The 14,099-nt window shown below is 40.9% G+C and overlaps 1 protein-coding gene across 1 annotated transcript in view; it reads right to left on the bottom strand.

Moving 5' to 3' along the window:
- The window catches only part of LMAN1 (lectin, mannose binding 1), a 33,957-nt gene continuing 19,858 nt past the window's right edge, over positions 1 to 14,099 (bottom strand). The window contains exons 12-14 of the mRNA XM_077777599.1: positions 8,689 to 8,842; positions 3,479 to 3,600; positions 1 to 3,191 (exon numbers count right to left, since the gene is read on the bottom strand). Of these exons, the coding sequence (XP_077633725.1) occupies positions 3,155 to 3,191; positions 3,479 to 3,600; positions 8,689 to 8,842 (313 nt within the window). The 3' untranslated portion in view covers positions 1 to 3,154. The remainder of the gene's footprint in view (positions 3,192 to 3,478; positions 3,601 to 8,688; positions 8,843 to 14,099) is intronic.

Genomic DNA, 14,099 nt, shown 5'->3' with positions numbered 1-14,099 from the left:
TTTACTAAAATATTTCTTTATTTGAATAAGGTCAATGTCATTTCTTGAATTTCAGCTAGCATCAAATATCAGAAAAAAACACTTGACAAAATGTTACCCAATTTCATGAAATGAACAGTGGATAGAAAACCCTTTTAAATTTTAAAAGAAAAATATTAAACAGGCAAACATACAGGTCTAAAAAGTTGCAAGTGGTGATTTTACATTAGGCCTTATAAATAAAAAAAAAAAACAACAAACCACCCCATATAGTCGTTTGTTCACTATCTCCCTGCAGTGAGCACATGAACAGGAAAAGATAATCACATCTTAATATTCACAACTGCTATTTAAATTCTTTACAAAGATTGTATCTCTGCAATGCATTGGGTCAGGCAATCCCTTATTCAAGTAATTTGTTTTCCCCAAGTTACCAAAAAGTATAATTGTCTGAGATAAAATGCCACAAAAATTGCAATCAGGAAAGCAAAAAGCTTTAGCAGGCGTACTTTGAGATGGGAGTTTCCACGGCTTGTTTTATAAGTTTAAAAACCATCAAACAAAGTACCAAAAGCTATGGGCAACAATCTGGGCTTAATGTGTGGTTATTAATAAACCCAGAGTTTTAGTAAAAAGAACATTAATTATGAAGTATAAAAGAATCAGGGCGCATTTACTGATGTCACTGACGATGAAAATGTCACATTATGCTCCCAGCTCAGCTTTAAACCAACAAAAGACTTCTACTTTCGCATTCCTCATCTTAGTGGTTCTCAGGTGTGCTCAGAATCCCGAGGTGCTTGCTGAAAACGACTTTCGGAAGCCTCGCCCCTGAATTCTGGTTCAGGCGACTTAGAATAGAGCCCTGGACTCTGTCTTCACAAGCACACCAGGACCTGGATGGTCCCCGGACCACACTTTGAGAAATGCTGACGTCCCTTTAATACCTAACAGAACACCGTTTACTGTCTGTGGCTTCACAGGGAAGTTTTGAGCTGAATAAAACATTAGAATAATCAGAACACAAGCAGACACACTAAATAAAAGCATCAGCCATTAGGTAATTAATTTCTTTTTAAAAGTGGCATCAGAAGCACAAGGAGTTATACACTAAAAATTTAAAATCAATTTTGTTTTCATCCAAGGCACCTGGAAAATAGTTGCTGGTGTGAGAGAAGTCAACAAATTCAATTCTACAAAACAGTATAGAAATGAAAGGGTCCTGGCAGTGATGGATTTCTCCGCAGAGCAAATATTTTTCTTCAGAAATGAAGCCACCTAAGGTCTGTGATTTTGAGGAAAAGAAACCGCATTTCAACCACTATGACGAAGGGCCTGTGCGAACTGCTTTACTAAGGGATTTTCAAGTCCATGAAATGACTAAGTAAGAGAGAAAAAGATGCACGTGCTCCCGTGGCCGCCGCCTCCCCGGGTCAGGGCAGATGCACGTCTGGTTTTCCTGCTGGACGTTCGGGCACGTGTGACCACGGGTTTTGTAACACTGGACAGTCTGCAGCCTTTTACCTCAAGAGGACTTCCCGACTTTCACAGTCCACAACTTAAATATTCTTCCGGAGGTTTTCTGTTTGTGTCTTTTCACAGATTAAGAGCAGACTGTGTGAGGTCTCTGAAACACGGATTTCAGAATGTTACTACTACCACCCAGGCAGACCACAGAAACATGTTCTCCGGGAAAGCGACCGGAGTGGAGCAGGACGTCACTAGAATATTCTCGTTCAGTGTTCCAGGATGAACGGGAATCTAGAAAGCAAGCCTAGGGCTGTGCATGCGCACAGCGCGGAGCTCCTCCTGGGCTCCGCAGAGACTTTAGGCGGTTAGCCCAATCTGTGAATGACATTTGAGAGCAAATTCATGAAGGTCTGGAAGAATCAAACAGTACTGTTTTATAACACAGTATTATTTTGGCTTCTGTGACAAAGGACAGATAACTACTTAAAGAGTATTTGGAAGCCAGTAAGAAACAGGTCTACATCAGCTGTGAAAACAGGTCTGAATTCTAAAATGTCCTTTACCAACTGTTTCTAGAATACCTAGAACAACTATGTACAAAGACTACAATAACCCCTTCCAGGGTGACATTTCAGGATTGAGCTTCCTAGTAACTGCTTCGCAATACCCTCAGTTCTGGCATTACAAAAAAAGAAATCAGAACTAGTAATTCTATTCTGCAAATGTTGCCTTCAAAATCTGAACATGGCTTCTACTATAGCCTGCTTGATTTAAACAACACCAGATTATATCACGTAATGTTAACCAAAATGCAATAGGTTTTGTGAGCATTATCCTCAAGACAGGCAGTCGGAGCTGGACTTACACACTATACAACATGGGAGAAATAAGTTCCTTAAGCTACAAATAAACCCCAAGATCATTTTCATAATCTTGAACTGACACTGATGCAATGGAGGCATTCGAAAACGTGCGCGACAGTCATGAAATGAACACATTACCAGGCAGAAGACGACCTCTAAAAACCAGTATGAGAGGAACAAACGTCTTCACCTAAACGGGTTTTCAGGCAAAGAGCAGCTCTTCATTTTCTTCCGAAACTCCCTTTAAAAGTGAAATGTATCCTGGATAATAGGAGGGCAAAATACTTCAACATTCCAAAGCCTATTTTCTAGATCCTAAAGCTCTCAGACAAAATATTCTTTGATTTCAAAGGGGAACTGCATTAAAGGCCTGCAGGACTGAGTCACAGAGTAGGAAACGTGACCTCTAAGAGAAGAGTCTGGTCACAAAATGGACATGATGGGGAGCTCTCAGATCACAGAGTTTGGGGGTCAGGAGGGCAAGTGTATTTACGTTAAATAAAGAAACCTTCCAACACTGGAGACGTAGGGGTAACTTTCACATCTGGGGGGCCCCCCAGTTTCTATTATTTACCAACTTCTTTTTTTAATCAATTTTCTGTTCAGTGGTTGTATTCTACTGGCCAGAAATTCACTGAAATTTAAATAGATTTATGTACTATGCACAAATTTACATGTGGTTGTCTTTGTTTTAAGGTTTATTCTTACTGCAAATCAATGTTTAAAGTTATTTTATACAAAATTTAATAATTTAGACTATGAAGCAATTTAAATACTTAAATTCCCTCAAAAAGACAACATTTTGTACACACATACATGATGTACACATATGAAAATCGTGGTCAAAAGAATTTTTTGGCAGCTGCTTCTTGCTGAGTCCTAAGGAAAAAGAGAAAGAAAGAAAAACTGAAAGTTCTGTATATTTTACTTCAGAAAGGAGTGCTTAAAATTGAAAATATACATCGTCTTTTGAGATAGAAGATGCATTAAGGTAAGCATACATTCTACAAATGCACTCCCACGTGACTGAAAGACTAGAAATAATATTTGCTTTGTGTAAACCGAATTTTATAACTACCAAAGGCTCTGTTATGCGCATTGATAACTTTGAGTATTGAAAATTGAACAAACACAGAAAAATGTTGAGTTACATTTTAGAGACTTACCTATACATGATATAACCAATGAATAACACAGTCTGTACCACTACAAATATAACAAAGTGTATCGTAGATAAACATGATGGAAATGGTGGTAGTTCTGGGCATTTTGGTCTTTCGTTTGATGGCTGTAAGGCAAAGAACTTCTGTTACTCAAACTGGTATTTTAGAAAAAGAAGTAAATGTGCAATCTTGATAAAATTCATGGTTAACTACATAAACTCAAGTCTTCCATCTCATAAAGATCTTCTGCCCCCTTAACTTCTACTACCTTTATAAGTTCATTTATATATTTCTATTTTAGCAATCTCTACACCCAACGTGGAGCTCAAACTCATGACCCCAAGATCAAGGGTTGCATGCTCTTCTGACCGAGCCAGCCAGGCGCCCCTACCTCCTAACTTTCTGAGAGAGTAGCTGACACTGGAAGGCCTCCACCATCATGGTCCAGTCACTAACTCATTGCCATCGGGCTCAAATCTTCCTCACAGTGACAATGAAGTTTTTGGGTTCCTGATGGTCACAAACCACGCATTCCCTGGACACATCCAGTCTATACTTCCTGTACAAGAGTAATTATCAGCAGTATCCCCTTTATTCTCAAAAATATTCTGGTCCAGGCAATTACATGGTTACCCCACCTGACAAATACAATGGCTTTTCCTTAGTCCTCATCCTCCCCGATCTCTTAGCAATCAATATTATCAATTAGTACTTTGAAAAATGTTTCTATTTCCATGGGTATTCCTTCTATTTTCAGGGGGTCATTAAATACCAGGGACAAAGATTTGATCAAGGTATCCAGACAGATGGCTTCTAGGATTAGTTCTCACTATGTTTACGTCTGTACACATGTATCTACAGCATCAACCTGGCCACTGCAACACAGGCTGAAGTTGGGAGAAAACAACCTCAAATGAAACTAAGGGAATAGACGATAATGCTTTGGATGAGAGGTAATGATCAGTAAGAAAACTATTAAGTCATATTTGAAAAATACGTATATCTGAGACGTATATAAAAATATAGTTAACACAGACAGTATCTAAAAATACAAAGGAGATGAGATTACATGTGAAAGACGTAAGTTCTTCCCTTCTACCACGTACTAGCTAATGACCTCAGACAAGTTATTTAACATATTAATTTTCTTTCCTGAAGAAAAAAAGTATTTTTTAAAAATCTGGTATTAGGACTTCTGGGAAGGTAAACCACATAGTACAGACCAACTGCCTCGCAGAAGACAACCAGCAGACCCAGAAACAAGTCTGCTCTAAGACGAACATCTGCCTGTGGATGCCTCAGGTGAGCGCCCACCTCTTGCTTTCAGCTTAGGTCACGATCCCAAGATCGTGGGATCAAGCCCCATGTCAGGTTCCATGTGGAGTATGGATTCTGCCTGACATTCTCTTTCTTTCCCTCTGCTCCTCTCCCTGCTCACACGTGCTCTCTCTTTAAAAAAAAAAAAAGACCCAAACAAACAAAACCCCACCTATCTGCATGCAAAGGCAGCAAACAAGATAGTAAGAAATTATGGGATCAGCATTATAGGGGGGAAAAAAGGCCAAAGAAAGACAACTAGAGATCAGGGGGCACCTGGGTGGCTCAGTCAGTTAAGCATCCGACTTCGGCTCAGGTCATGATCTCACAGTTTGTGGGTTCGAGCCCCACGTCAGGCTCTGTGCAGACAGCTCAGAGCCTGGAGTCTGCTTCGGATTCTGTCTCTCCCTCTCTCTCTTTGCCCCTCCCCTGCTTGTGCTCTTTCTCTCTTAAAAATAAACATTAAATTATTTTTAATTAAAAAGAAAATAAAACCATGGATCAGAGAAGACATTAAAATGGAAATTAAAAAGTTTATCGGAAGATTAATGTAGATACTCCATAAAAAATTATGGGATAGGAGGAACATTTTCTACTTCTACCTCTGAAGGGCTGACTAGGAACAGCTCTCTCACCTTGAACAAGTAGAAAACAAGATAAAGTATGTGATACCCGTTTACAAACACTGGCCACAGCCAGTGGCCTGGAGGTAGATTCTGCAGCACAGGCAGGGCCCCCAGAGAGAAGCGAGTAGCCCTGCTGAGTTGAGAAGTCCGAGGCTGAGGCCGCAGTTTGGGGAGGCTACAAAGGCGTATGGGACAGACTATGAAAAGGGGTAACAACAGAGACAGAAATCTCTGAAGTTTGCAGAAGTGTCCCTCAAATCTTTGGCTGAATCTAATCTGCACATGTGTGGTGTAAAACTCCACAGAGCTAGGAAAGAACTACTCAAAGCAAGAGGCCAAACAATTCCCAGAGCTCACGGGCAGCGCTAGGAACAGTCTGTTTCCCCAGTAGCCAGCCAGAGAAACCACTGCAGGCGGGAGAAACACACCCTTAGACCAGCGGTTCTCAACCAGCGGCAGTTTTGTTCGGCCAGAGAACATCTGGCCATGTCTGAAGACACCTCACCTGGATTGTCGTGCCTGGGAAGTGGCACTCGCACCCAGTAGGTAGAGGCCAATAACACACAGAACAGTCTCCCACAAAAAAAAGTACATGGTGCAAAATATCAATGTTGCTGAGACTGAGAAATCCTAACCAGACCCTCAAAGCTTAAAAAGCGTACCTTGTAGAGATCAAACTAATACCCTAAATTTAACTATAGATCACAACAAAGTCAAATACTATTTAAAGGAAGACAAGAAAATCCAACAACCGGTAACATAAAAGGAGAAATGTTTAGCATCCAATGAAAAATTACCAGGTGTGCAAAGAAGAAAAATTGACCCAGTCTTAGGAGAAAAATTTATCAGTAAAAATAAGACCCAGAAATGACAGAGATGATAGAATTACCCAAGAAAGACCTTAAAACATACTGTAAACCTGATCTCTGGGCTTACGAATGTAGAGAAAAATATAAACATGATGAGGAAATGGAAGATATAAAAAAGGGACCTAAATGGAATTTCCAGAGACTAACACACAAAAAGATACTTTGGAGGAGATTAACAGTACACTGGACACTGCAGAAGAAAACCTCAATAAACCTGAAGACACAGCAACAGAAGTGATTCACAACTAGAAGTCTAAGAGAGCCGCGCTTGAGCAGCTCAGTTGGTTAAACATCTGACACTCTCAGAATAAATAAACAAACATTAAAAGAAAACAGAAAGTCTAATAGAAAAAAACTGAAAGAAACATGGCTAAAAATGTTCCATATTAAAGACAACTATTAATGCACAGAACCAAGATATTGAGCCCCAAGTGGAAGAAAAACAAAAGCAAAGCATATCATAATCAAACTGTTGAAAATCAGTATTAGATTAAAATCTTAGAAGCAGAGAAAAACACATTAGGCATAGAAAAAAAAGACTTCTCATTAGAAATTGTATTATAAATGATTACACAGTCACATAATGGGGGGCATATGGCTATAAAAGCAGTGATGAAGGTCCGTATACTACAATGGCCGTGTGAAGAAGGGAAAAAAACCAGGGAGAAGATAAATACGTACACCATGCTACCATCTATAAAAGAAAGGGGAGATTTCATAACTGTTTCTGCTTATATTAAAAAAGAAAGAAACAATGGATGGATAAACTACAGCCCCCCCCCCCATTCATTTCTCTCATGATAGAAGTAGCTTAAGCATGTTTTCATATATGGTATAAGCTTTTCCTTTTTTCTCTTATAATTAAAAACAAATGTTTATTTATTTTGTCAGAGAGGGCGACAGCATGAGCAAGGGAGGGGCAGAGAGAAAGAATCCCAAGTAAGTTCTGCACTGTCAGTGCAGAGTCTGATATGGGGCTCGAACTCCCAAACTGTGAGATCTTGACCTGAGGTGAAATCCAAGAGTCAGATGTTTCAGTGACTGAGGCACCCAGGTGCCCCAGTACAAGCTTTTCCCATGAATGCCATTCATTTCTCCAGCACATTAATTGGGTTGTTACACAGTGAATTTTTACTTTTGGTCATTTTAAGGAGACTGGATCACAAGAGGAAGAGGCAAGTGCTACAAGCACTTGTGAATTTGATAAGGGGTCTGAACACCAGTAAGTAAGTTAAGGAACAACAAGCACCGCAGGCCCACTGTCTAGTGTCGTCTCTTATGCACATCAAACTCGGAAAACGGGTTACCTACTTTTTTTTTTCAATTTTTTAAAATGTTTTATTTATTTCTGAGAGAGAGAGAGAGAGAAAGAGAAAGAGAGAGACAGCGTGAGCAGGAAAGGGGCAGAGAGAGAGGGAGACACAGAATCCGAAACAGGCTATAGGCTCTGAGCTGTCAGCACGGAGCCCAACACAGGGCTCGAACCCACAAACCGTGAGATCATGATCTGAGCCGAAGTCGGACGCTTAACCGACTGAGCCACTCAGGCGCCCCCACGTGTTACCTACTTTTATAGTTACGGGCAATCTCTAAACACATACCTGGGCTTATACTTAAAAATCAGGCCTAATAAAGTATATTAACCCCCTACCCGGCCCCCACAAAAGACAAAAGAATTTTTAAAAAGTGCATCAAGTAAGACAGGACAAGCTGCTGGCCAAAAGAAGAGTGTGGCTGAAAGAAAGGCCACCAGCCAGTCCAGGCCTGCGCTTCCTCACAGCCCATGGTGAGACACGGGGGCCGCCCAGCAGCCGTCTGTCTCAGAGAAGGGTCAAGAGACAGTCGCCTTTTTAAAGCTGTTTATCTGATATGATTGCTGAAAATAAGAACTTTCTTGCAGAAAGAATCTAGAAAAAAAGTCAGAAATTGTGACGGCTCCAATGATAGGAATAGCAAGTATTTTTTAAAACATTCTACTCAATAGGGTATGGGAGCATGGGACATATAGACATTTGCATCATATGGAATAATTTCACCTTGAATATTAAAAATGAACTTTAGTATTAATTAAAAAGTTAAAATATTTTCAATAGAATATGTATTCTTCCTGGGGCGCCTGGGTGGCTCAGTTGGTTAAGCGTCCGACTTCATGATCTCACCATCCGTGGGTTTGAGCCCCGTGTCAGGCCCCGTGCTGACAGCTCGGAGCCTGGAGCCTGCTTCGGATTCTGTGTCTCCCTCTCTCTCTCTGCCCCTCCCCTGCTTGTGCTCTGTCTCTGTCTCTCAAAAATAAATGTTTAAAAAAAACTTTATAAAAAAATTAAATAAAAAAGAGTATGTGTTCTTCCTTTTCTAGCTAAGGAAGGGTAACAATTATAAAAGTAGATGGAAAAGAGCTTACCATACTTCGCTGCACTAAGTTATCGATGTCCCGCTTTACTATGTGAAGGTGCTCTTTGATGTCGTTGAAGTGCTGCGTGGACTCATAAACTCCCCCCACAGATCCGGGATGCTGCAGGCCACTGACCAGTCTGACGGTGTCACTCATGGAATTCCTGAAACAGAAAATCCCTTTAGACAAGGAAACTGCTAGAAAAATGATTTTTTTGGTCACATATTTCGAGTGGTTAAATATATTCCTAAGCCTAATATGGTAGATTATTTTTTTTTTTAAATCAGTATTTAGAATTACTGAGCTATCTTCAAGATTGGAAAATTTACAAAACTACAACTTAACATTATGCCCTTCATTTACTACACAGATCATCTAAAATTAGCCACAAAGGGAATACTGCTAAATAATTTGTGTTTAAACCAATATCATAAATTGATACTGAATAACATAATAGGTGATACTCTTTTTTCTTAAAATGTTTATTGATTTTGAGAGAGTGTGTGAACAGGGGGAGGGGCAGAGAGCGAGGGAGGGAGAGAATCCCAAGTAGGCTCCGCACTGTCAGTGCAGAGCCCGATGCGGGGCTCGATTCCATGAACCATGACATCATGACCTGAGCTGAAATCAGTGAGTCAGATGCTTAACTGACTGAGCCCCAGTGACAGGTGATCCTCTGAATGGACTTAAATCCAAGGGTTTAATGTTGTGCAATAAAGGATTAAGTCATCAGGCCTGGGCTGCACAAACTCTGCATGTTCCAAAGGTTTTTAGGACTGGCCCTTAAAATATGTTACCTAATATGGGTACCCTTGTCTACCTGGGGCCTTGAGCCATGCCTGATGGTTTATGCTAACAATGTGATTTATGTTTTTGTTTGCAGGGGGCCCTAGGCTGAGGTATCAGTTTGACCTCTAGGGGGACTGGAGACTGAGGGGTAAGGTCAGTTACACGGGTGGTAACCCCTAAATCCTGGACACTGAGGCCTGGGTGAGCTCCTTGGGCACTGCTCATGCGACTCTACTGGGGAGGACACCTGGCTTCTCCTGGGCTCCACGCCAGGCATACGCCTCCCATCCTGGCTGATTTTATTTTATATCCTCTCATTATAGTAAGTCACAACCGTGAGCACTTCTAGGAAATCACAGCTGGGGGGTCGCCTTAGGGACCCCTAAGACAAAGGTACTTCTACCTCTTTCTCCATGCAGTTCCATTTTCCAGCACTTTATACAAACCTAGGACTTCAACTAGAACCCAACTAAAGCAGCACCCATTTCAAATATGAAGGGGGAGCTGGCTGTCTGGCATACCAGTGTGGCAGTCTCTGACGTAGTGTCTTTAGGAAGAGTAATTTAAAAAAAAATTTTTTNGAGAGAGAGGGAGATACAGAATCGGAAGCAGGCTCCAGGCTCTGAGCTAGCTGTCAGTACAGAGCCCGACATGGGGCTCGAACACATGAACCGTGAGATCATGACCTGAACTGAAGTCAGACGTTTAGCCGACTGAGCCACCCAGGCGCCCCTAGGAAGAGTAATTTTTACCTTACAGAATGTTTTACTTGACACAATGACATCAAATACAATCTCCCAGTAAGATGTGCCTCCACTAGTAAATGTAAGATAGAGTTCGAACACTGAGTGTGACCTTTGGTTATGAGTTTGAACATCATAGTAACAGACTACAAAGTGTTGTTTTTCTTTTTTTAATAATGGAAGAAATATAACAAAACTATTAACTAAAGAGGAAAATTTATGAATTTCAAGTCACTTGAAAATGTCAGGTTATTTTACTTAAAAAGCTCTATAGATGCCAAGTAGTTTATGTCATTAACATTTGTATTATGATATCTCCCCAAGTCAAGGGGGTTTTGGCGTGGTAGAGGATGGATACGCAGGGTTTCACTACGCTAATCTCTCTACTTCTGTGTTACGTTTGAAAACGACCACAGTCTTTAAAAATCCTTAAAGGTCTCCATGACCTCTTCGTAGCTCATCTTTCTAACTGTCTCCTAATGCTCTATTTTATGTCTAGGCTCCTGTTGTTCCCTGAAGATATCTTTCACTTTAAGCCTCTGGTCCATGATGCGTTTGTTAGTTCTGACCCCTCCCTCCAAGAGCAATATCCTCAAATGGGAAGCCTAGTTCAGATGGCTGCCTTCCTCTATATTCTCCTTCCCATGAGCCTTCAGTGCCAAATGCAATCATACCCTAAACACACACACACACACACACACACCACACACACTTTTCATCCTCCTTCCTAATCCTAGTGGATTATCTTCCTCATTGAGCATGTGATCCCCCAGAATAGGGGGCATGTCTCTGGTTTCCTGACAATGCCTTTGACAGTTATAGTTTAATTTGGATAAATGAATAAATAAGTTATCTTTCCCTGCAGTAAAACATAGTTTAAAAACTAAAAGCTTTTCCAGTTAAAAAATGGGGAGCAGACATGACCAGGCACTCTTTCAAAGAAGACATGGAGATGGCTAATACACTCATGAGAAGATGCCCAACACCACTCATCGTCATGGAAATACAAATCAAAACCACAATGAGATATCACCTCACACCTGTCAGAGTGGCTAAAATTAACAATACAGGAAACAACAGATGGTGAGGATGTGGAGAAAGGGGAACGCTCTTATGCTGCTGGTGGGGATGTAAATGTAAACTGGTACAGCCACTCTGGAAAACAGAATAGAGGTTCCATAAGAACTTAATATTAAAACTACCCAATGACCTAGCGATTGTACTACTAGGTATTTGCCCAGAGGATATAAACATACTGATTTAAAGGAATACATGTACCCTGATTTTTATAGCAGCATTATTGGCAATAGCCACGTTATGGAAAGAGCCTAAATATCCATGGAATGATGAATGGGTAAAGAAGATGTGGGGTTTATGTATATATATGTGTATACAGACACAGACACAGACACACGCACACACACTGAAGTAGTATTCAGCCATAAAAAAGAATGAAATCTTGCCATTTGCAATGACGTGGACGGAGATAAAGTATTATGCTAAATGCAGTAAGTCAGAGAAAGACAAATACCATGTAATTTCACTCCTATGTGGAATTAAGAAACAAAACAGGGAAGGGAGGGAAAAAAGGAGAAGACAGCAAATCATAAGAAACTGAACTATGGAGAACGAACTGAGGGTTACAGGAAGGGGGGTGAGGGGCGGATGGGCTAGATGGGTACTAAGGAGGGCACTGGGTGTGATGAGCACTGGGTGTTACATGTTAAGTGATGAATCACTAAATTCTACTCTTGAAACCAACATTAGAATTTAAATAAAACTTTGGAGAAATAAAAAAATTTAATAAATAGAGGAATACACATGTAAAGTATAAAAACATAAAAAAAATAAAAATAAAAAGCTTTGCTGGAAGAAAACAAAAAAGAGGAACTCAAATCTCAGAATTACTTAGAAATAACAGTATGTCAGGCTGAATGTTAAGTATAATTGATCTCCAAACATTACGTTCGAGTCATATGAACAATGAAGACTTTAAAACTTGCTATAAAATAATTTCTCAAGTGCTTTCTGAATGAATGTCATATGTTGATTAAAATTTCTTAATGACACACATGCTTGAGAAAACTCCTGTGAGTCTAAGCTCTTCCACTAAAACCCAAATTAAGGATTATATGTTAATATACCTAAATACGTAGCAAGCACAAAGTATCCCAAAATACAGAACTTCCTTCCGTATCTGCATTTAAGAATACTGCTTCCCAGGAGCACGCACTTGCTTACACGTAGACGTCTTTTCTTTTTAATATACGAAAACTGAGTCACTTAACGTGTTCCCATCCAGTCATTCATTCATTCGCCTGTTGACTGTGCTAACATAGATTCAGCACGTGTGATGAGCCAGGCAACTTTTAGGGACAGAAATGGAGAGAGAAGTGGAGTTCCTGCCCTGCTGACACTGGCGGTCTGGCCGGAGGGCAACGTGATGGAGGTGTGTATAGAGCTCAGAGCTCCATGAAGAAGGGGCGTTCGTCTCCGCGGGGCCCTGAGAGTGGAGTGCTGGAGGATGAGGAGGGTTCCGTGGAGGTGGGCCTGGTGGAGGGAGGGGACAGGTCACGTCCCTGACGTGGGAGAGGGCTGGAGAACCCTAGAGAAAAACAGCCTTTGAGGGATGGTGTAAGGAGGAGCTGCAAGTGAAGAAGGCTGAACTAGCAGAGGGGCCAGAGAGCAGGTGCTACACGGGAAGTCTTGAAACATGTCCGATGAAAGGGGTGGGCGAGTCCCGGCTGCCACAGGAAGCCCTTCTCGGGGACAGAAGGTGATCAGGAGTGGTCTGATGGCAAACTACCGGGGCAAACTACTGTGGTTTGGAAGTGATGATAGGTAGTTTGGTCTACTCTTTTAGAAACTTGGATAAAAGGGAAGCAAAAAGAGAAGCATCAGTTAAAAAAGTCAATTAAAGATTTGTTTTATTTTCATTAGTTTTAAATACTAGAAAAGCAAACGCTTTTATAAATGGAAGCAGTAGCACTGAGGAAAAGTTAAAGGTAGAAGACACAGAGGATCACTGACGGAACAAGGGTCAGCAGTGGCAGAGAGAAGGGGACCCAGAGCTAAGGAAGGGCTTGGACTACCCTGTGTGTCAGGGGTGGAGCAGAGAAAACGGACTAGAGGAAGCAAAGGAGACCGGGGCGGGGGGGGCGCCTGGGTTACAGGCCTGAGCAGAGGGTGAGTATCCTGAGTGAGATAATGTGATGATCAGGAATGAATAAAGGTTGCTAAGCACCATTAAGTATTGTATTACAGGGACAGGTTGAAGGTACAGAAAAGGGTAATTAAGAGCAAGGTCCCAGAGAATATGTGAGAATATTTATACAAGGGGCGCCTGGGTGGCTCAGTCAGTTAAACATCTGACTCCTGATCTCGGCTCAGGTCACCATCCCATTGTTGGCGAGTTCATGTCCCATGTAGGGCTCCGCATTGACAGTATAGGATCTGCTTGGGATCCTTTCTCTCCATCTTTTTCTGCCCTTCCCCTGCTTGTGCTCACTCTCTCTCAAAAAAAAAAAAAAAAAAAAAAAGCCTAGCACAGTACCTAAAATGTAAAAGGTACTCAATAAACTAGGTAAAAGTAAACATGAAATGTTCAACATTGCCTACTCACTGAAAAGAGCATTTATATTTTGAATTAAACATTTAAAAAATATAACTAATTAACAAATGACACAAACCAACACACACAAATGGTAGAGCTTGAAAAACATTTGTAATTCTGTTCACTGAAAAGGCCTAGAAGTGGGGCACCTGGCTGGCTCAGTCAGTAAAGCATGTGACTCTTGATACCTGAGCTGTGAGTTTGAGTCCCACTTTGAGGGTAGACTTTACCACTAAAAAAAAAAAAAAAAAAAAAAAAAAAAAAAACAAAAGAAA

This window comes from Crocuta crocuta, unplaced genomic scaffold, assembly GCF_008692635.1.
Source record: "Crocuta crocuta isolate KB4526 unplaced genomic scaffold, BGI_CrCroc_1.0 scaffold36, whole genome shotgun sequence".
Lineage (NCBI taxonomy): Eukaryota > Metazoa > Chordata > Mammalia > Carnivora > Hyaenidae > Crocuta > Crocuta crocuta.
Note: the sequence above shows the minus strand (reverse complement) of the source record. Positions and strands in the feature narration are given on the sequence as shown.